The sequence below is a fragment of the Psittacula echo genome, assembly GCF_963264785.1.
Source record: "Psittacula echo genome assembly, chromosome: 4".
Classification (NCBI taxonomy): Eukaryota; Metazoa; Chordata; class Aves; order Psittaciformes; family Psittacidae; genus Psittacula; species Psittacula echo.
In genome coordinates this window covers 115,154,870-115,176,484 of record NC_137738.1, presented here as the reverse complement: position 1 = coordinate 115,176,484, position 21,615 = coordinate 115,154,870, and the positions used below count along the sequence as shown (strand labels likewise).

Here is a 21,615-nt window from a genome sequence, read left to right as displayed (position 1 = left end):
ATGACTCCCCAGTCTCCAGACAAGAGTCCAATTAAAGAAACAACAAAAAAAAAAGTATAACAGTGACATATATTTTTCCTGTCTCATGAAGTTAAAAGACTGTCTCTGTAGTCTGAAATGAAAGACTGAATTATTTGACTTAGTATTTCTGTTAACTAAACAGGCTCAGTAAATTTTTCCAGTAATTTTCAAATTAGAATTAGGATTCTTCCAAGATGTGTTTCTTCACCCAATAAGCACTGGATAACTGCCCTTATCCTGACAAAGGGCTTTCATAGACCTTTAACTCACAAAGTAAAACACAGAAGCCCATCATCAGAATACCAGCAATAATCACTACAATCTGTGTTTGTCACATGTATCACTTCAACCATAGAAGGAAGTAATTTTGCTACTGTTAGCAAAGCATTTTGCAGCGTTCGTAAAGGTGAATAAATCTGATTACAACACATCTCAACAGGAAAAGTGAACTGAAAATGGTCTCCCTGTCCACTGTTTCTTCATATTGGAAAATGAAATTAACCCTCAAAGATAAGTCTCTGCATCTTGCAACCACAGCATTTGGTGCAGACAGCAGTTGTTGCTGATGGATGTTTTCAAGCACAGCAATATGCAACACTCTTCACTACTGTTACCCCATATCTTACAAAGCAACCTGAATTTGGTTCATTAGAAAATGGAAAGAATGGCATATGTAGCTTTGAAGCATTAAAACCTGTCATAACATAAAGATTAGTAATTTGTAAGAACCAAGTATCTGCCAAAAGAGAGATTTAAACTGGCAACTGAATTGGATCACATTCAGTATTACAAATAGATTTTTAGAGATGTGTTGTCTAGGTCATGTAGCTGTTACAAAAAACTAAAACCTATGAAGCTGAACTACAAGGATATCTCAAAAGTACTGCAACATTTACAATAATTGCAAAAGTTAGAACATGTATACACAGATCATATAGTACATTTATACATACTAAGAATCATAGTGAGCTGAAAAACATTTCAAATACCTACACGTAACACAGGACCAAACCTGCACATTGCTGGTATTTAGATTGGGTCTTTCCCTGCAAAGAAAGCACTCTGACTTCAAACACTAGGGAAAACACAGTGAGGAAGTACCTATTTTCAAGCCAAAACATCATCCACCAACTACTCTAAATCACTAAGATAATGCAAGACATGTGGGAGATCCAGGAAAAAGAAGTTCTTTGGCACATCCTGCCTACTTAGACTTTTGCACACAAAATACTGTGGGCCTTGATTGAACAAATACTCTGCAGACCCTGTCTGAGATAAAAGGGCTCCTGCTTGATTATGCACAGATATATAACATTAAATCAAAGAAAAGCTGCCTACCCATAACCAGAACCTTCAAGAGATGCAGTTGGTATGTGAATTCACATTGCAGGCATACACTGAACTGTCACTTGAGATGGAGGAACTTCTTTTCCTTTGCAGCATCCTCCACTGAGCAAGCAGACAAGGAACAAGAAGATACGAAGACTATTTAACTAAGAGGAGTCAGTTAATTTTTAACCTACCTACTAACCTCCTTTCCTTCCCATTCTCCATTTATATCTAAAATCACATTATGGGTGAATTTCTCCCCCTCCCAAATTATATGGTGGAAGGTCTCAAATCCCTTCATGCAAACTGTTCTACCAAACGCTATATCAACCTTTAAGGCCTCAAGTATTGCACATCACCCACGGCAGTATGGACAGAGCTCCAAGAAGCAACACTGTAGTCATCAGAATACAGATGTTTTCCCAGCAGTGACAATAAAAATGCTTCAGCTCTCAGAATGTAGCGTCATCAGTTCAGGAAAATAGGAACTGATTATCTGAAAGCTGCCAGAGTATCTTTAAAGAGGTCAGAGCTCTGACTACAGGATGACCTACTTAGCCAATGCTACGATCAGCTGTTGGATCTATTACGGATCAATAAAAAAAAACATCTGGAAGGTTACTCTGAGGACTAGTGTCTCAGAAACAGGAGATAGTTTGGACAGGGAATCTAAAAGAGTGAACTGCTTATCAAAGATCTGGAATTCATACCAAGTAATTAATGAGTCAATACCAAAATACCATAAAAGAAGAAAACATACCTCCCCAGTTCATGAAGTTATTTAAACTCCCAGTCCTTCAATCTAGAAGTCTTGACCTTTGCTGATGCAGCAGTTACTGCTACAAAAGGAGCTGGGTAAGTGCAGAGGAAGTCCACAGACTAGAATTTCCTATGCATTCTCATGGTCACAGCCAGAAACTTCCACAGCAGCTTAGAATAGTTTAACAGCCTCACTAACAGCTACAAAGAGCTGAGCATCACCTTACATGACAATTGTACCATCATATACATGGCAATGCAGGAACTTGCTCCAGATCTTGGGAAGCCCGTTGATCTCCCAAAGACCAAGGCTAATCTTGAAACAGTCTGTCACGGTATTGCTTCAGGAAGACTGGGATAGGCAACTTCTAAAACAGAGAGCATCTGTTCCTTAAGCTCAACATAGCTGAGGCTCCAGTCTCCAGCCTGGGTAAGCTGCAGCAATAGGCAGTGCGGGTTAGTTCCAAGAAGTACATAAAACCATCAAAGCTGCTCAGACAACAGGTTTGTTTCTTTCCGTATGCAACATGTGACAAACATTGGCACTGAATGATTATGAAACTGCTTATGTCACGAGGGATGAAGACTACAGTTGAACCAGCAAGGTTATACCTTGATTACTTGCTTATGGCAGCGATGTAAGGGTTCAAGGACGTAAGAATCAGAGGGAAGTACATGAGCTATCCATTGTGCAGGTAGTGAAGATGACATTGCCAGTGCTATCAGTGGTGGAGGAGCTGAAACATTTCCAGCTTTGAGAGCGAGCTCAAGGCAAGTAATAAGACACACCACCAGAGATGACTTGTCAGCATTAAGGTGTGAACTTAGTTCATCTGGCAAGCTTCCGTGGTATTTTTAAAGTAATGTTCAACCAAACATTTTAAACCAACATTCAACAGGAAACGGTGACTTTTCCAGGCATCTGGCTTTCCAAAAAAAGACTGGACACCTTTCCAGAAAGTATGCTTAAAATCAAGCAATTATTAGTCACAGTGCAGAACTGTTCCACAGCTCTTGCAGGCTCAGCCATTTTATGCTGGTGAGTTAGCATTCAGGCAGTCTAGTTTGGAGGTGAGCGGCCGGCTGCAAAACTCAACCTTTCCCAGAACTGGGAGGAAATAAACCTCTGCTGCAAGGATACTTCCAAATCAGTACTTGGAGAGCTCACAGTGCTACAAGCCAGAAGCACTGGCAGGTCAGGATATACAAACCACTTCAAGTCTCCAATTCCACCTTCCTGTCCCACTGTTCTTTTTAAGGAGTTGCTGATATTTAATTGATTATGTTTCCACCTCTCAAGCATACCCGTGTCAGCAAGTAAGCTGGTATCCAGCTTGTAAGTGTCTAAGAAAGGCCTCCTGTATCTCCACAACCTTCATCTGGGGTTCAGAACCACCATTTGCTAGGTCCTATTATGAAATACATTAACCTCCAACACACGAAGAACCACACTACAATTGAAATGCAGGATCCTTTTCCTTAGTATGTACCACTTCATATAATTATGATTCTAATATTAGTCCAATTTGTAACAGTAGACATTTAACCTTCTCACTTTCTAAAAGTCTTGCTATAAAAATATGTTTTCATGTTCATCAAATTAAAGCAGCCCAAAATCACCCACTGTGACAACCCCTTGGTTTGAGAATAAAACTTGAGTCCTTGACTGATGAAAGAAATAAAAACTGAAGCTCTTTACCACCCTAGGAAAACAGGAAAGCAAGATGTTTCCTTACAAGCTGCTGCCTGATCATTTTGCTATGAACTCATAAACAAGTTATATTTTATACTTACACGGATTCTTATACCATTATTTCATGGCAAGCACTCAAAATTAACTGTACTGAAGCAGTTACACTGTTAAAGAAAAGGGATTTTCTTTTTTTTTTTACTTGCAATACATTGTGTTCTATTTCAAGCCCAGTTTTCCATCTATAACTTAGTCTTAGCTGTAGCAGAATAAAATTCCAGCTTTTATGACAGAAGACTTTTTTGATCAATAGAAGTCAGCAGCAAAAGCGTTTGCGGTTTTTCTCTGGAAAGCATTTGTGGCCACAGACTCAAAGGAGGAAGAAAGGGAGGGGGATTAACTCTTCAATGAAGGTCAAAAACATAATTTAAAAGTGAACCAAGAAGAGCAGCTGTGTCTGTCAGCGCAATCAAGATTACCAGCTGGAGAATTTACCAGCAGTACGAAAACAATGCACATCAGATGTCAAGTGTTGCAACTGCGAGTAGGAAAACATCTCTGGGCACTGTCAGGCTAGTACTCATTAGCAGACAGATTTCATATTTAGCATTTAGTTATTAATTAGATAATACAGGAAGAAACAATGACATTTGAGCCTTCAGTGTAAGTCAGAAGCAGGTGTGTACACAGGAATAATTTAACATTGTGCATTCTAGGAATCCTTTCACTGCGAACAGAAGATAATGATTTTAAAGCTAACTAGTGAGTACTAGAACATCTGCAGCTGAGCTTGCTTTAGTTCCATTCAGTCCAGTCTGTACTTTTAACTTGAGTTTGGATTCTTTTCTAATAAACCTGAAATAAATATTAAGAAAAGAAGTGAAACCACATTCTATTCCATGGATAATTAACTGGAAAGAATTCTATGTAAGCCATGAAAGTGAGTACTTGACTAGCACCTCTACCAGCACTTCCTTCACCAGCTGCTTTTTATCTTCCTCTTCCTTCTGGAGCATTCTTGTCTTTTTTTTCTACACATTTTACTCTTAGAGAATGAACTCATCCATTCCCAAGGCTTTAACCAGCATGTTACACCATCCTTGCTGTCTGAAATATCTGATGTCAATTTCCTTCTTTCGTAAGTTTTCTTATTATCTTGCTCACATCCTCCTTCAGACTTAGAGCAAATGGGATACAGGAAAAAGGAAAAAAGGAAAGAATTGAATTTTGTAGTCTGCTGATGACTAAACTTTCTCCTTCAGCACACATAAGGAGCCATTTCTGAAGAAAGTCAACAAATCCAGGCCCTCAAATCCCTTCCTTTTCCAGGCTTTAATATTCATCTTTCCATCAAAATGCTGGGTGTGTGTCTTGGGCTTATCTCCTGGTATAAACTTGCTTGCTGGCATCTTCTCAAGGCGTGCAAGCATTCCAGTAAATACCTCCACTTCCCCCATTACTTTAACCATATTGGGGAGCTGCCTTCTTATTCCCCCACTTTTATCAGTTCCTTTAAGTAGCTCTGATTGTCCACTCTCAGTCTTGAATATTTACAGCTGTACATATATAAACAGCTACAGAAACTATGATCCTGTTTCTGCTTGCAGCTTCTCCCATGTTCACCCTCATTGTCCAAACACCTCCCCAAAATGCTTTCATTGTTACACTGCAATACAAGCCTTTTTCTCCCTTCAATGCTATGTGCCTAAGAAGAGGTGGCTCATCCTCTTGGTTAATCCCTACTCTTTCATCTTGACATTAAGGACTTCTCCAGGTTTCCATTGCCAAGCCCAATTTTGACATATTATTTTTCTCATTAAAAAAAATAAAATTATTAGGCTCCAAGAGACTGTAAACATGGACATCAATATCCAAAATATTTATCACAGAGGCTATTTTAGGAACCTGCTTTAAGTTTGTTTTATATCCTCTCCATTTTTCCTTGATGGTGCAATAGCTTTATCTGAAGGAAGACACGCCCACAGAAAAATATCACAGCACCCTAAATAACCAGTATCACTGAATCAAGCTGGATAAAGTTACTCTAATACTTGTTAGCAGAGGAAATGGACATGTGTTTGTGGCACCTTTTTTTGACATAACACGTATGTTAGCATAGGTTTGTTAACTGCTGCAATTAAAAAGAGTAATTAGAAATGCCCAATCAATACACTTATCTGCTTATGCCACCATTACTTTTTCCATTCTCTTAAAGATAGAAATTTCTTATATATTTCATATTCTCATTAGCTTCTGCCCTCACTCTACTGCATTACAACCTATTCCTCACGGCTTACCTTAGCTTTGCCATCCTGTGCAGACATGTATCCTACACACATGCTCTCTGTTGTATGGCTCCACAGAAATTCCACTGTAAAGGAAGTCACAAAAAATGCATTGGTTAAATATATAAGATGTAGTTTAACAAAACTGGAATCTTGAGATACATGTATAGCTTAAAACAGCTTGGGAAAGGACAAAAAATAAACTTAAAGAACAAAACCTACATACCAGATTCATTTAATCTCAAAAGAAACATCTATCAAATAAACAAGACTTTCCTGCACCATTTGCAGTCACACACTGCAGAACAAGAATATCCAGAATAAGAATGTTTCTTCAACAATATGGAGCCTCCAAGATGAGAAATACATCAACTACGACTACATTTAAAAGATGGGACTAACACTTAAAGCAGAGGCCTGTTCCACCCATTAAGTAAAAGCAGATATAATTTGCGTTTGCTTGCCTTGAACACAGACAAGAGCACACTACAGTAGCATAAACGCAGGCAGTGCACAAGGACTCTGTAGAATAACCAGTAACAAACATTTTTCACAGAACTGAGCATAAATATATACATAACATATAACTAACTACCAGTGGGTAAATGGAGGTTTGTGATTTAGCTGCACAAGTAGGACACAGGAAAACACGTAGAACTAGTAAAAGTCTGCAAGATGAGAATTGAAGATACAGAGCAGGCAGGAAAGACATCTGGTGAAAGTAAACTAATCCTGTGGAAAAAGCAGGAGAGACGACTGATGGAAGCAGAGTAACACTGCACAATAAGCAAGGGAGATACCTGGCAAAATTAGAGCAAGACTTGGTCCCAACAGTACGCTAAATAACATCAAGACCATATGCAATCACCCACTTTCTTTGGGGAGAGGGTAAAGAGCACCAAAATTAAGAGAGGAAAGAAAGATGGAGAAGAAATGGGACCATTTTGATTTTGGCTTCCCTATCAAAGCACTCTCAGAAGTCCTCACTTTTGCTTATAGCACTAGCTACACACAATCTGGTACTCTATACTTAGAGATAATTTAGGACACAAACGTAGGATGTTTCATATATCCGACATTAGGATATATGCCCTATATATCCTAATGTATCCTAATGTATCCATTAGGATATCTATATCCTGTATTAGGATATAAATACAGGATAATTAGAATATGAAAACACAACCAAGTGTTGTGTTTGTACTGATAATCATTAAGAAAACTAACCATTGCTAACATGTATTGTTAGTGCATGTCATTCCAGCAAGGCGTTCTGAAGTTTGAAAGTGTCCCAATTTATCAACTGCTTAAGCAGCCCATCACATTGAGCTTTAACTCCCTGATATATACATAAGCATCTTTATATATGCACACACACTCCTACTCAGCTGCAACACAAAATTCAGGCAATGAGCACATTATTCACATGTTAGGCTTCCATCCAGTGGAGCTTTATAAACGCCACGCTGTATTCTTCCTGTTCCGTGTCACAGCCAGCGTTCTTTATGTCCATTAAGTACATAATTGAGAAGGGAGGAAAGACAAACAGTAGCTGATCAGAATTCAGGGTGTTTCATAGAACACTGTAAGAGGTTTAAAAAATTGCACTGGAGGTATAAATTTTTCCCCTGGGTTTCAGGAGCAGTTTTACATGACTACACAAGATGCCATGAAAAGCTATTTCCACATATTTCTTTACAAAGACATTTTCACATACTGCAAAAAGCATCATGAGATGGTTTTAAAATAAAATTTATTCATTCCTATTCCTCACATTCCTTTAATATGGTTGATGAAGGTCACAACATGCTGAGTGTGCTTATCCTTTGAACCATTTATCCTTGCATAGCAATTAACCCGGAGCAGAAGATCAAAGTTTAGACAGTCCCGGCAAGACTTGAAGATTCTGACAGATATGTAGATATCATCATAAAAGAAAAATGATCCTCATTCAGGTATGTGCTTTGCTCCCCCGTAATAGATTCATGACTGATATTGCCAAAGGTTAGTCAAAGCTTTCAGAGAGTGAAACGTATTTAGCGCAACGTAGCTGTGGTCGATGAGGCCGACCTCTCCCTAACACCCTAAAGGTTCAACTGTCAGTGAAAGCATTTATTTTTTGGAGACAACCTTATCTATTTCGAGAAGTTGGCCAAATACTCTCAAAATACTATTTCTTTGCCTTCTGTAACTCCAGGCATAGGCTTTTAACAACTTTTTCCTTCTAAATTGTACACAACGTGGCATGTTCTAGCATGAAACATGGTTATTGCTACCTATTACAAGTAGTGGAATTTCAATGAAAATCCTAAATTACATACTTATCTGAAGACATTTCACATATTTTCAACCATTTCATAAATCACTTTCCTGCAATTTGTTTCATTACTTTAAAATAACCCACAAAACATCCCTGCAACAAAGACATGAGATTTCATTATTCTACACGCCATGTTCTTCGGTATTACACAACTTATTTTGAGTCCAAACACCACAAATACTACATATGTTTAATTATATGTTAACTCAGCATGCACTATAAGGCAGGAAATTTCTGTGGTACAGAAAAAATATCTTTAGAATAAGCTGTCCTATATGAATCGCATTTCAGTGGAAAGAAAACCAAAGATCAATGGACAAAGAGTCTTTATTTATGTTGTACAATATATCAGGGTTTTCTTAATTTTTGAGGAAAAGGTACTGAAACTTCCTCAATAGGAACATGTTTTCTTACATGAATAACAAACATTAAATGAGTAGAAATAATTCTCTCACTTCCAAACATCAGAAATTGAAGCTTAAGTTGATCTTGTTTGTTCTTATTCAATCAAGCTTGTATTTCAGTTATTTAACTCTTGTTTAGGGATAGAATTGATATTGAAGGATGCTTTTCCACTAGATTAATGTCACAATTATTCCATTCTTCAATCTGAAAACTGTAAATTCAACTTGCAACATTTTCTGTATGTTTAGAAACCCATGTCCTGATTCTGGAGTCTGGATTAGACAGTCTTGGCTTTCAAATAGTTGAAAGATGACTGACAAAGTTTATTTGATAGTCTACTTCTTCATAAAGACAAGCCATTCAAGTAATAAGTCCAAAAAATGTAACATACAAAAGCTATTCCTAAAACCTTTCCCATCCAAAGCCTTCCAAAATTCTTGTGCTGTCCATCAGGATAATCTCAAACCCATCAAAACTGTAAGGATTCACCTCTCAAATCTCTGGTTCTTTGGAACAGCAAAATATGTAAATGAAACTCTTCCGGGTAACACGAGATTTTGACCAAAAGCTTAAACAACACATAAATTTCAACTGTTAGGTAGAGAAACATGAATGTTATTAACTGGATTGAGCTAAATTACTTATTAAACAACTGGAAAACGGGAATACAATCAGGCTCAAGTTGACTAACACTAAGTAGCTTATGATATTTAAAGATTCTTGTAATGCAAACCAGCAAGGTCTAATATGAACAAAGACCTGAAATATAACATACACCTCATCCTGTACAACTGTTATAACTTGACCCTAACATCCTGGAAGTCACTGAACAGCCAGCCATAAATACTGGATTATGAAGACTATATCCACCAGCTCACCTTTAGCACACACTCTGTCTGCTACTCCAAGCTGGCTGTAAGCAGACAAACACCGGTGACAAAATACTAGGATATAGTGGGACTAAAGTAGTAATAAATTAACATAAAGGTGGTGAGGTGTCATTCTAAATAATAGCCTGTAAATTAAAAAGAAATTATGCAATTTAAGAATTACCAGGTAAGACGCTATAACCATGCCTTAATACAAAAAGTTAAGGTAGGTGATCAGATTTGTCATCTCAGATCTTAAAAGACATGAAAGCTACTTTCAATCTGTAATTCATACTTGGAATTTAAGATGACAGTAGTTCATGAAACACTTGGGGAAACAATCATAAAGCAGATGATTATACAAAGGAATACCTTTAAATCTCATAGCATAACATATATTAGACAGGTCCATGTGACCCACTACATAAGCACGACAAGACACATATGCCCACATCTGAGGAGCACCACACAAAAGGAGATGGTACAAGTGTCATGCTGAAGCAATTCATATGCCCCCAGTCCCAAATCCCTGCCTTCAAAGAGGAACACGGGCCTTACTGTCTCTGGGTTGTATTTCCACCAACCTCTGCTAGTGGTCTACAGCCTTTGGTTTCCTAGATGCTTCTCTAAGATAAACCACATGATGGTTTCCTATAATACACTTGCTTTGCTGTAAGCAGCAAGCCATATGAGGATCTTATTTCTAGGACATAAACAGGGTTGAAGAGCTGCAGAGTTCAGAGCCTTTTTAACCAGTCAGCTACTGATGGAGGTGAAATAGGAGGTGAAGTAGTTTTCTGCTGATCTCAATATAAACAGCAAGTATTCCTGTTGTCTGCATATGCAAACAGGAACTGTGCCTTAATTTGAACAGATTTTTCTGGGCGTAACAAAAAGTTTCTAGCCACAAAACAACTTCCCCTCCACATTTTAAATGTATCCTCCAAATTTTCACATTTTGTCCTGCAATAAGGAGGAACAAATAACTTTTTAGATAGCATGTTTAGCATATAAACCACTGAGAAGCAGTAAATAGTCATATGCATTGCCCCAAAGTAAAAATGAAATGGTTTTCCTCTGAGGAACATACCCTGCCTTGCCACAGGCAGCCATTATTTCTCTGTCTTGGTTTTAGAAAGATCCCACACAACCCTCTGAATCACAGTTCTGCTTAGAAATAATGAGTCAGAAAGAATGCTCTTTTCCACAGTTTTAGAGAACAAACAAAGCAAATACTATTTCACTTTCTAGTTTTATTATCTCAAACAATTTCAATTGTGTGTGTTTTCTCTGTGGCTTCTGAACAATGATAAACATGCACAGACAGTTCTTATTTCATCTTTCACTCTGATTTAGCACCTAGCTCAAGTTAAAAATGAGTAAGAATTTCTTACCTAGTAAAGTTGGCTTTTCCTGTGACGATTCAGCCTCTGCTGAACACCTGCATGACCGAAGAACTATCACACCTCCGAGTACACCATCTTCATTGGCAAGAAAAGGTGAACCTAGGTAAAAATTGTTGGGGAGAATTATATGGAATAGGAATGGGGGGGTTTTGTTTTGTTTGTTTTTTAATTGACTTTCCTGTCTTTCCCCTTTAATCTTGTCACCAAGGGTTGAAAAGACTGTCAGGTCAACCAATGCTTCTACAAAAGCATCAGCTTTATTTTTTCTAGAGTTTCTAATGAGTAACTTTCTAAATAGATATCTACTGATTTATCAGTAATCACAAAAAGGAAAAGATCTACAGAGAATAAGATAAACATACTGGAAATTACATTTGTGAGAGCAAAGCCATTTGTTCGTGGATCAGTGAAGGTATAATAATGAAAAAATGGAGTGTTAAGTTGAAAAAACATCATGACTCATTTTGTTCTTGCTGTACTATAATTAATATAATAATGGTTGCATATGAAAACAATCAAGAAACTCTGGGTCACTTTTACAGTTTATTCATTTGCCCAATTTAAAGCACTTTGTACAGAGACATCACCAAACTGCTACAGACCGTCCTCCTTGCTGTTTTATGAATATTAGCAGAAAAGCCAAGAGACATCCTCCTTTTTACAGTGGCTTTTCTGTTGTTAATTTAAGACATATGGTATAAAATGTCTTCTATCAGAAGCTGGAAAAGATTTAAAGTTAGTTGAATGAAGTCTAAGTATTCTGTTTTCTGGTTTGTAATTTGAAATGAGGCTCCTATAGTTTCAAATGTGGAAACAATGGTATGATTTTTATACAACATAAAACATCTTCAGCCACAAAACTAACCAAGTTCTTACATTCCAGCCCAAGGAGACTCTAGTCACACATTTGCAATACACTGTGATTTAAAGCTGAATGTACCACTGCAACAGGCATTTCATGTACTTCTTCTTAATGATTTTTCTTTGAAATAAATTAGTATATTATGTCTAGTATTACAGACACTGTAAAAGACTGGCTGCCCAGAAGAACTTTAGAGCAGATCAGCCTCCTTCAAATCACCCACAGCTATTTGTATGATTAAAATTACTTCTTTTATGCAAATAACAACAAAACAATAAGAACCAACTTGAAGGAAAAAGAAAAGCTTTACCACGTTTTCTCTTGATGTAAGAGCAGCCATATTTAGAAGTGACACAACGTGGTCATTACAACAGAAGTCCACATTGTAGGAAAGCAATGTGTGGCATGTTCAATAAACAGTAATATCTTATTTGATCTAATAAAAACAGTATCTTTAAAGCACCACTTACTTGCTTTGTATAAGAACTACTACTAGGTACCAATTACACCTACGCTATTACACATTGACTGTGGCCAAATCCCTGTGAATGAAGAATTCAGCCAAGAATAACATAACAGATAATAAAACAGGAAAATATGCCTGGTTAAAATAGAAATGCAAGGCCTGGGAAGTTGCAAAGACCTTTACTACCCAAATCAAAATCCTTTACTCCAAGACGCTAAGTATCTCTCACACTTTCACTGCATTAACCAAGTGCTGGCTAAGCATCTGATGTGATTTCTGCAATCAAATGAATGAAAACAAGTGGGTTTCTTCAGGGGGGGACATGCATCCTTTAATCACAGAATCATAGAATAGTTAGGGTTGGAAAGGACCTTAAGATCATCCAGTTCCAACCCCCCTGCCATGGGCAGGGACACCCCACACTAAACCATGTCACCCAAGGCCTCATCCAACCTGGCCTTGAACACCACCAGGGATGGAGCACTCACAACCTCCCTGGGCAACCCATTCCAGTGCCTCACCACCCACACATCAAAGAATTTCTTCCTTAGATCCAATCTAAACTTCCCCTGTTTAGGTTTGAACCCGTTACCCCTTGTCCTGTCACTACAGTCCCTGATGAAGAGTCCATCCCCAGCATCCTTGTAGGCCCCCTTCAGATACTGGAAGGCTGCTCTGAGGTCTCCACGCAGCCTTCTCTTCTCCAGGCTGAACGGCCCCAACTTTCTCAGCCTGTCTCCATCCAGGAGGTGCTCCAGTCCCCTGATCATCCTCGTGGCCTCCTCTGCACTTGTTCCAACAGTTCCATGTCCTTTTTATGTTGAGGACACCAGAACTGCACACAATGCTCCAAGTGAGGTCTCACCAGAGCAGAGGGGCAGGATCACCTCCTTCGACCTGCTGGTCACGCTCCTCTTGATGCAGCCCAGGATACAGTTGCTTTCTGGGCTGCGAGCGCACACTGAAGCCGGCTCATGTTCATTTTCTCATCGACCAACACCCCCAAGTCCTTCTCTGCAGGGCTGCTCTGAATCTCTTCTCTGCCCAACCTGTAGCCGTGCCTGGGATTGCTCCGACCCAGGTGTAGGACCTTGCACTTGGCATGGTTAAACTTCATAAGGTTGGCATCAGCCCACCTCACAAGTGTGTCAAGATCCCTCTGGGTGCCATTCCTTCCCTCCAGCGTATCAACCGAACCACACAGCAGAAACTCAAGTACTTCAAAGACAATGTCTTCATCTGAACTTGGTCTGCAGACCTAATCTTATACTCGGCTGCATTAATTGTTCAGGCTATAAGCCATGATGTGGTGAAAAGTCACTGCAGACAGAAAATGTTTTGGTTTGTTTTTTAAAAAGCAACATTTCTCCTCTTTCAAGGCCTGTTAAAGCTTCTTTCAAGGTTCTAGTGAAAATTAACAATAATCTCTTCAATTAGAATTGTTAAAAATGTTCTACTTCAGCATAACACTGCCAGCAACCAGTTTAAAGCAGATAGCATATTTAAGGCCATACCAAAATACTAAGACTGCACAAGTGCCCATAAGAACAGCCAGCCACTACCGCTTATAGACTCAATGCCACTAAGTCTTGTTTTAGAAATGCTCACATTGAGTTAATTAATCCCATATGCAATTCCAGGCCCAGATACATGTTGGGCTTATGCGGATGGACTCTTCATTAGGGACTGTAGTGTAATGGGTTACAACTTAAACAGGGGAAGTTTAGATTGGATCTAAGAAGTTCTTTACTGTAAGGGTGGTGAGGCACTGGAATGGGTTGCCCAAGGAAGCTGTGAATGCTCCATTCCTGGCAGTGTTCAAGGCCAGGTTGGACAGAGCCTTGGGTGGCATGGTTTAGTGTGAGGTGTCCCTGCCCATGGCAGGGGGTTGGAACTGGATGATCTTGGGGTCCTTTCCAACCCTAACTATTCTATGATTCTATGAGTCTAATTACTTTTTCTTTTCATGTTTTTCTTTTTCCCACAGTCAGGAAACAGTAGATGAAAGAAAAGTGTGTAAATAAACCAATCACATACTTCTTCAGTTTCCCAGTATTTGTGTCAACTATGTGTCATCATCACTGATCAAATTTTCAGTTATCATAGAATCATAGAATCATAGTTATCTGGATAACTTGCATATGGCTAGGTTCTCTCTTGTTAAACATTAGGAGAAGACTTGGCAATATATTTCTCTCCCTGTAAAGAATCTGCAGCAAAACAGAACACTAATTCTCATGAGAATTCTTTGATTTTTTTCACCTCCAAACACATGCAGCAAATAGACACCAACACACAGACACCTGCAAACCCCTGCAATGGTTCCTGATCTTCTCCACATGCCATTTCCATGGTCACCTGTTTTGTCACTTCTTCTGAAGGCTGTGATCCACAGAGCCACCAGAAGTGAATTGTGTGACTACACCATCATCTATTCCCGTCAGTGGCTTTCACCACCAACTTCAGGTAAACCATTTCAGTGCAAAATCAGCAAGAATATAGTACATTCCTCCAGTTCTCTGCTCTGGCTGAGTTGTGGGGAATCAACCCCTTAAATAGTAGCAGTAAAAACCAGTTGTCTATTACAGTATTCTACATTACAGTAAATTCAGACTGTTTCTCTTCTCAAAAAACAGACTCTAAGCCAAATTAAATACACACTGAACAGCAAATTCCTTAAAAGAGAAAATGTATTTTATTTTCCAAATAAAGCAATTAAAACCCCATAAAGTTAGAAGATGAATTAATTTTTTTTAAACACAGGTATTTCTGGATATACAAACTTATTATTGAGGACTGCAGCTATGCTGAAGAGTGTACTTTAACACAGCAATACAGTGCAAAGGAGTATGTTAAGCATGATTCTGGATAGCTGAACACTATACATCCATCATTAGATCTGTAAAAATAATGGTACAGAAGGAGTATTATACTTTATTTCTAAACAGAATCCACTCACTGCACACAGGAATTAATGTGAGTGTTCTCAAAACGCTGAATTCAAAGGCTAGGAACACATTTCATTAATTTAGTTCTAAAAATACTTTTGCTACAGCCAAGCTATTGAGAAATAATAATGCAGTCTTCTGTAAAAATAACCATGTAGGTAACAACAGTTTTTCATACACACTATTTAATTACTATTTAAACAGGAAAAGGTGCAAGTGAAATACTGTCATGTATATTAAGGTCATAACGCTTTCTCATCAGAAGGAGAAAGTAATCTGGCTCCCACATTCTTTCTCTCTCCACTCTTGAGAACGAATGATCTTGCTGTACATTTAAAAATTCAGTTAAAATAAACCAAAATATGCTTGCTACCTCAAAATTATTTTTTTCTAGTGCAATAAAACAGGATTGCTAGGCAAATCTTTGATCCAGTACCTTGCTAATGACAAAACTACAAAAACCTGGGGCTTTAAACACCATTTTGAAGCTTCATGAAGCTCATGGTTCCTTCCCAGTTACACTGGCATAGCACAGAAGACTTTGGCATGAAGAGTCCAAAGTAAAACTTCAGCTACAGCATTAACTAATAATGTTAGCACTGGCTGGCCACACCAGAGAGAAAGGGTAGGAAAAAACAAACAGAAACCATCTTTCAATAGTTTTGGTTTAATCCTCACCTCCCCCAGTCACAAAATTAATACTTTACAAAACACATTTCCCTTCTTCAAAGCTCCTCTGTTCTGTTACAGCTATCTGGCATATAGAAAGCATTACCAAGTTTTTATTTATATATTTTGTATGTTATTAGTTTGCAGTAATGGTGTTTTAAAAATAAGCAAACAGGTCTTTGGAGCAACTCCACATTCACTAATCCGATCAGTTCTGTAAGAGCAACCATAACTGAACATGAGGACCCAGGTTCAGCCTCAGACCATGGATAGAACATGCAGATCTTTTAACTGTATAGATAGTGTTAAAGCAAGTAATAGCCTCAATATTCAGCCTTGTTCTGAGGAACTAGAGCTACAGTTGAAGACTTGTCTCTTCTATGCCCCTTGTAAATTAAACCTCCTCATGCTGAAGATTCCTTCCTCCAGAACATGTGATCTTACTCCAGAGATGTGATTGATACGAGTTGTTCATTTCTATTCTGTACTTTTTTCCCATTTGCAGCTACTGGACAGATCCATTCTAGCACAGACTCAAAACTAAGCTGTATAAGAAGTGTTTTATTTACACTAATCCAGCTGAAGGACCAGCCAGCTGTTCATCGGATGTTTTACATTCATACTCTGCCACAGTAGAGAAAGCTTCATTGTTTGCATTAGCTTTCAAAGTCTTCAGAACTTTGGTCTAAACATTTGACTGTGGCGTGGTGTAACCAATTAAGTGCTTCAGCATCTCCCAGTTTTAAAGGAGTGCTGCTAAACAGTTCTAAACCTTCTTGTACTGTGATGTGAGTGAAATTCAGACTTTTTCAGGTCCACATCACCTATACCACTGGACTTAGTCAGCTTGTGTACACACCATGTTTAAAGTGAAGCTGTTTGCCACTATGCTTTTGCTACATATCCCACTAAACTTCAAGCTAACAATTTAAATAAACATTAGAGGACTATATAAGCACTAAATGAAGCCTGCTTTTAATTTCATGCACCATTATTTGTTAAATGTTTAAGCGCACACTGTCTGAAACCAGAGATCTTTGTATTTCACGCTAAGTAAGTTAAAACATCTGGTTAGAATTTGTAAAGAAGCTGCAAGGAAAAGCACCTGCGCTGTCAAGCTTCACAGATTTTAAGAAGTTAGGTAACTAAGGGTACCACTGTCCAGTAAAATCCCAATGCTTTTGACAAGGAGAAGCACAGGCACCCAGACAAGCCCTCATGTAGCATCACCATGTTGTGTTAGTTTTTCCAGCTGGTTTTCTTGCACAGATAACAGAGGCTGCCTATTCATCTTTGTCCACCATCAAACATGAACTTGCAAAATCATAAACTTGCAGTGGATAAAACAGATTATCTGAAACTTCAGGATCACTCCCTGCTCAAATCTTTTCCTCTGTGTCACTCAGAAGACACAATAATGCTTCCATAGCATGATTCCTTTGTTACAAAACCATGAATAATACTGCAAAGTTTAGAGTGATGCAGCTCCAAAATATAAAGTATCAATAACACTGTGCAATGACAGTCACTGGCAGTCTTGTAATTGTTTTAAGTATGAGGCTTTTTCTCCCCTCAAGAAGCGTAACTTGTAATGGGGAAACTCATATCTTCTGACTCCTAATTGTCCAGACCCCTGCTCCCAGGAGGGGTATCTGACACAAAATTCCTGAAAGAGAATGTGTCAGCGCTATCCTTCTGCAGACACTGCTCATTTGTGAACTGAAGCACAACTTAAAAATACAGGAATAGACAAACATATTCCCGCTAAGGAAAGAACAAATATCAGATTCCAACGCTGTCTTTCAGCTTATTAATTTCTAATACTTTATAAGAAGCTTTAAAAGTACAATTCAAAAGATTGCCATTGTTAAAACCCAGATTTCCTGCCAGTGAGATGACACAAACATTTACTTTAAGTCTACATTCCACAAACTTGGCCACATTTGAAACGAATGATGAGTAACAAATCCCTCTGTTCTTCTGTTTGGAAGGTATTTGTCTACAAAACACCATTCTTCAACTGTGTACCAAGTCTTCAATGCTCTTCAACTAAAGATACCAAGCCAGCTGGATCTACAAATAAATCTAAATTTCATTTCTCTCACCTCCAATTCAACCACCAATTGTACATTATCCATAGTAAGCTGGCTCTGAGAAAAGATGAGCAAAGCACATCTGCCATTAGTTTACTCATCACCTGCTGTTTAAACAGCACTCACTGTTTAAGCCAGGCATTCCCTAGCTGGAAGGATTCCCAGGGCTCTGTGGAGAACTCGAAGAGTTCTGTAAACAGGAAGCACTGATCTGATGGCAACTGCCAAAATCAGCTGTTCACCCCTCCAATACAAGGAACGCTCATTTTGACTTCTGACAAAACCTTCTAGATCTGCTTTGTTAAAGCTATTTGAAAAGAATATTTTTTTGGCCTTGTTCTATTATAATTCTGGCAAAGTTTGAGAAGCCCACAAAATAGGGCTTAAAGAAAGGCTAGCAAGGAAAGAATCCATGCCATCACCAAGTAGTCTGGTAGCCCCAGTATCCTATTGCTTCACAACAGTAAGAAACCCCGCATCACGCCAAACATCTTGAGATATCAACTAGCACATCATCTATGAAAACTCACAGGAAAACCCCCCTATTTAATATAAGCCTTCTGGTTTAAGTGTATGTTTAAGTTATGTTTTCAAATGTTGCGCTACACTAGCAAGACATAACTTTGCATTCCACCTGCAGAATTGCCAGGATCTTTTAAATTACACTACTAGCTGCAAACTTGGTACTATGCCACGGGTCAACAGCAAGATGAATCTAGGTTTTGAGGTTTTCCTCAATCAGTCTTCATTCTGGATTTTATCCTTTCTCACCAAATACAGAATCCAAGCACTTCACCTGCACATGCACAAAGAGGTGGCTTTACTGATTTTTTCCCATGTCAGCACTGCCCCAAAGTACAACTGAGAAGATAACACACATAGCTGCTGTCAGGCAACACAAACTTGAAGTGGTAAGTTTGTGAAAACACAAGACAGACCTATCCCTAACTAAAACATGAAGCTTTAGAAGGGAATTATAACCTTTTTTTTCACATTTTCCTATCATGTAAAGCATTACTTGGATCCTGTTTCTCATTCTTTTCACTTTCCCTTGTTCGTTTTTGTTTTAAACTGTTTTCCCAAAGCAATGATGTCACACTGCTAGCCTGGTATCTCTGTCTGCACAGCTCCTCTCTCTCTGCAATTGGTAATTTCAGGTACGAAACAAGCTTTAGCAACATTAACTATGTTTTTAAGCCCAATACAAACACTTTCACATTTCAGTAAAGAATACAATGCATGTATCACAGACTAGCAAGTTACCATTTAAAATAAAAACAGCTGCTATGCAAACTGGTGGCAAAATACATCTGGACTAAGAGAAGAATTGTATTTCTGCTAGCAGGTACCAAAGAGGAAAAAGAAAACCCAGAAAACTCAGAGCAACTTAAAGCAGGTATGTCAACTAAAACATTCCTGCATTTTTTGGTCTTTTATCAGACAGTTTCTATGAATTACTCGGCAGTAGCTTTCTACTTTCTGTGTGTGTGTGTGTGTGTGTGTGTGTGCATGCACTGACATGAAACTGCACAAAGATACGTAAAATTTGTACTTGCTGTCAGTACTCCTAGCACAATAAATTTTGAGAGTATGGACTACAGATTTGACCTTCCTGAAGTTAGGTCACTTCCATACAGCACCTTCAGAGTAGTGTTACAAATTAGTAAAGATATTGTGAGTATCCTCCCTAAAGGCTTGCTTTGGGTAAATAAATCCCAAATTTTGTGACTCAGTGCACTGGAATCATAATCATAGAATATTAGGGTTGGAAAGGACCTTAAGATCATCCAGCTCCAACCACCTTGCCATGGGCAGGGACACCTCACACTAAACCATGTCACCCAAGGCTCTGTCCAACGGCCTTGAACATCACCAGGAATGGAGCATTCACAACTTCCCTGGGTAATCCATTCCAGTGCCTCACCACCCTCACAGTAAAGAATTTCCTCCTTATATCCAATCTAAACTTCCCCTGTTTAAGTTTTAATCCATTACCCCTTGTCCTATTGCTGCAGTCCCTAATGAAGAGTCCCTCTCCACCATCCCTATAGCCCCCCTTCAGATACTGGAAGGCTGCTCTGAGGTCTCCACGCAGCCTTCTCTTCTCCAGGCTGAACAGCCCCAACTTTCTCAGCCTGTCTCCATACGGGAGGTGCTCCACTCCCCTGATCATCCTCGTGGCCTCCTCTGCACTTGTTCCAACAGTTCCATGTCCTTTTTATGTTGAGGACACCAGAACTGCACACAATACTCCAAGTGAGGTCTCACGAGAGCAGAGCAGAGGGGCAGGATCACCTCCTTCGACCTGCTGGTCATGCTCCTCTTGATGCAGCCCAGGATACAGTTGGCTTTCTGGGCTGCGAGCGCACACTGAAGCCGGCTCATGTTCATTTTTCCATCGACCAACACCCCCAAGCCCTTCTCTGCAGGGCTGCCCTGAATCTCTTCTCTGCCCAACCTGTAGCTGTGCCTCGGATTTGTCCGATCCAGGTGTAGAACTGAATGAAGTCTACATCACTTTCTCAAGAAATTAATTTCATCATGTAAATAGCAAAACAGAATCTGTTTGTCCGAAGCATTTAATTAGAACACGCAGTGGTTTCAAGGTTTATTATATAAGGGTTAACATGACGGATAATTTGTATTAATGTTCCTAAACGACGAATTTTAAAGTATGCAATTGTACACCACAGGCAGTGATTCAGGCAGGAAATTCTTTCTTCAGACCTCTCCGGGTATTCTGTGACTCACATAACAATTGAGATATTTCCAAGGGTTTTCCTTTAGATTTCCTAAAATATTCTTCTGTAGTTTGATTTAACATTTTTCAGATGTAACACAACATGAATCTGAAGCCAACTGCAACATAAGGCTTCAACAGAAATCACTATAATAAGTACCTAAATTTTATTTCATAGGCTTAATTGCATTTTAAACCACGTTATGCAATGGTTAGGCAATTAGCATCACATACTTACCAATAAACTTGTTTTGCATAGTCTCTAGGAGAGCTTGGTGGGCATCTTCTGTTTGCAAAGCACATGAACATTCTCTGGCCAGTATGGTTCGGACAAGGTGCTCTCCACAACCTAAAGAAATATCAAGATTGGGAACAATCAACATACAGGCATCGTTATGAGGAAACACTGTAATTATTTTATGTCATCACAGCCAAATACAAATTAAAGGGGGGGGAGGGAAAGGAGAAAGGTCAGCATGACAGGTTTCTGCCATCTTTTTTTATTCTTTAAAGAGAGTGATGCTGAGCCACACAAAAATTCAACAATGTCAGCAGTTTTTCTCTCAGCTTTCCTGGAGTTTCTACTGCACAAAGTCATAAACCAAAAAAAGTTAAGTACAGGAAGAAGAAACAGAACTAGTGAGCATAAACAGAAATAGTGAGAAGAAATAGCCAGACTGTCTCTGATTTGTCATCTTTATCCAGATCCTGCAATCCTCTCTCAAAGAATCCACTTACTAATCATTCTCACAG

General features: G+C 38.8%; 1 protein-coding gene across 1 annotated transcript in view; it reads right to left on the bottom strand.

The window, feature by feature from the left end:
• The window catches only part of TASP1 (taspase 1), an 86,193-nt gene that overhangs the window by 6,886 nt on the left and 57,692 nt on the right, over positions 1-21,615 (bottom strand). The window contains exons 11-13 of the mRNA XM_080616121.1: positions 21,101-21,211; positions 11,073-11,183; positions 6,097-6,170 (exon numbers count right to left, since the gene is read on the bottom strand). Coding sequence (XP_080472247.1) covers positions 6,097-6,170; positions 11,073-11,183; positions 21,101-21,211 — 296 coding nt within the window. The remainder of the gene's footprint in view (positions 1-6,096; positions 6,171-11,072; positions 11,184-21,100; positions 21,212-21,615) is intronic.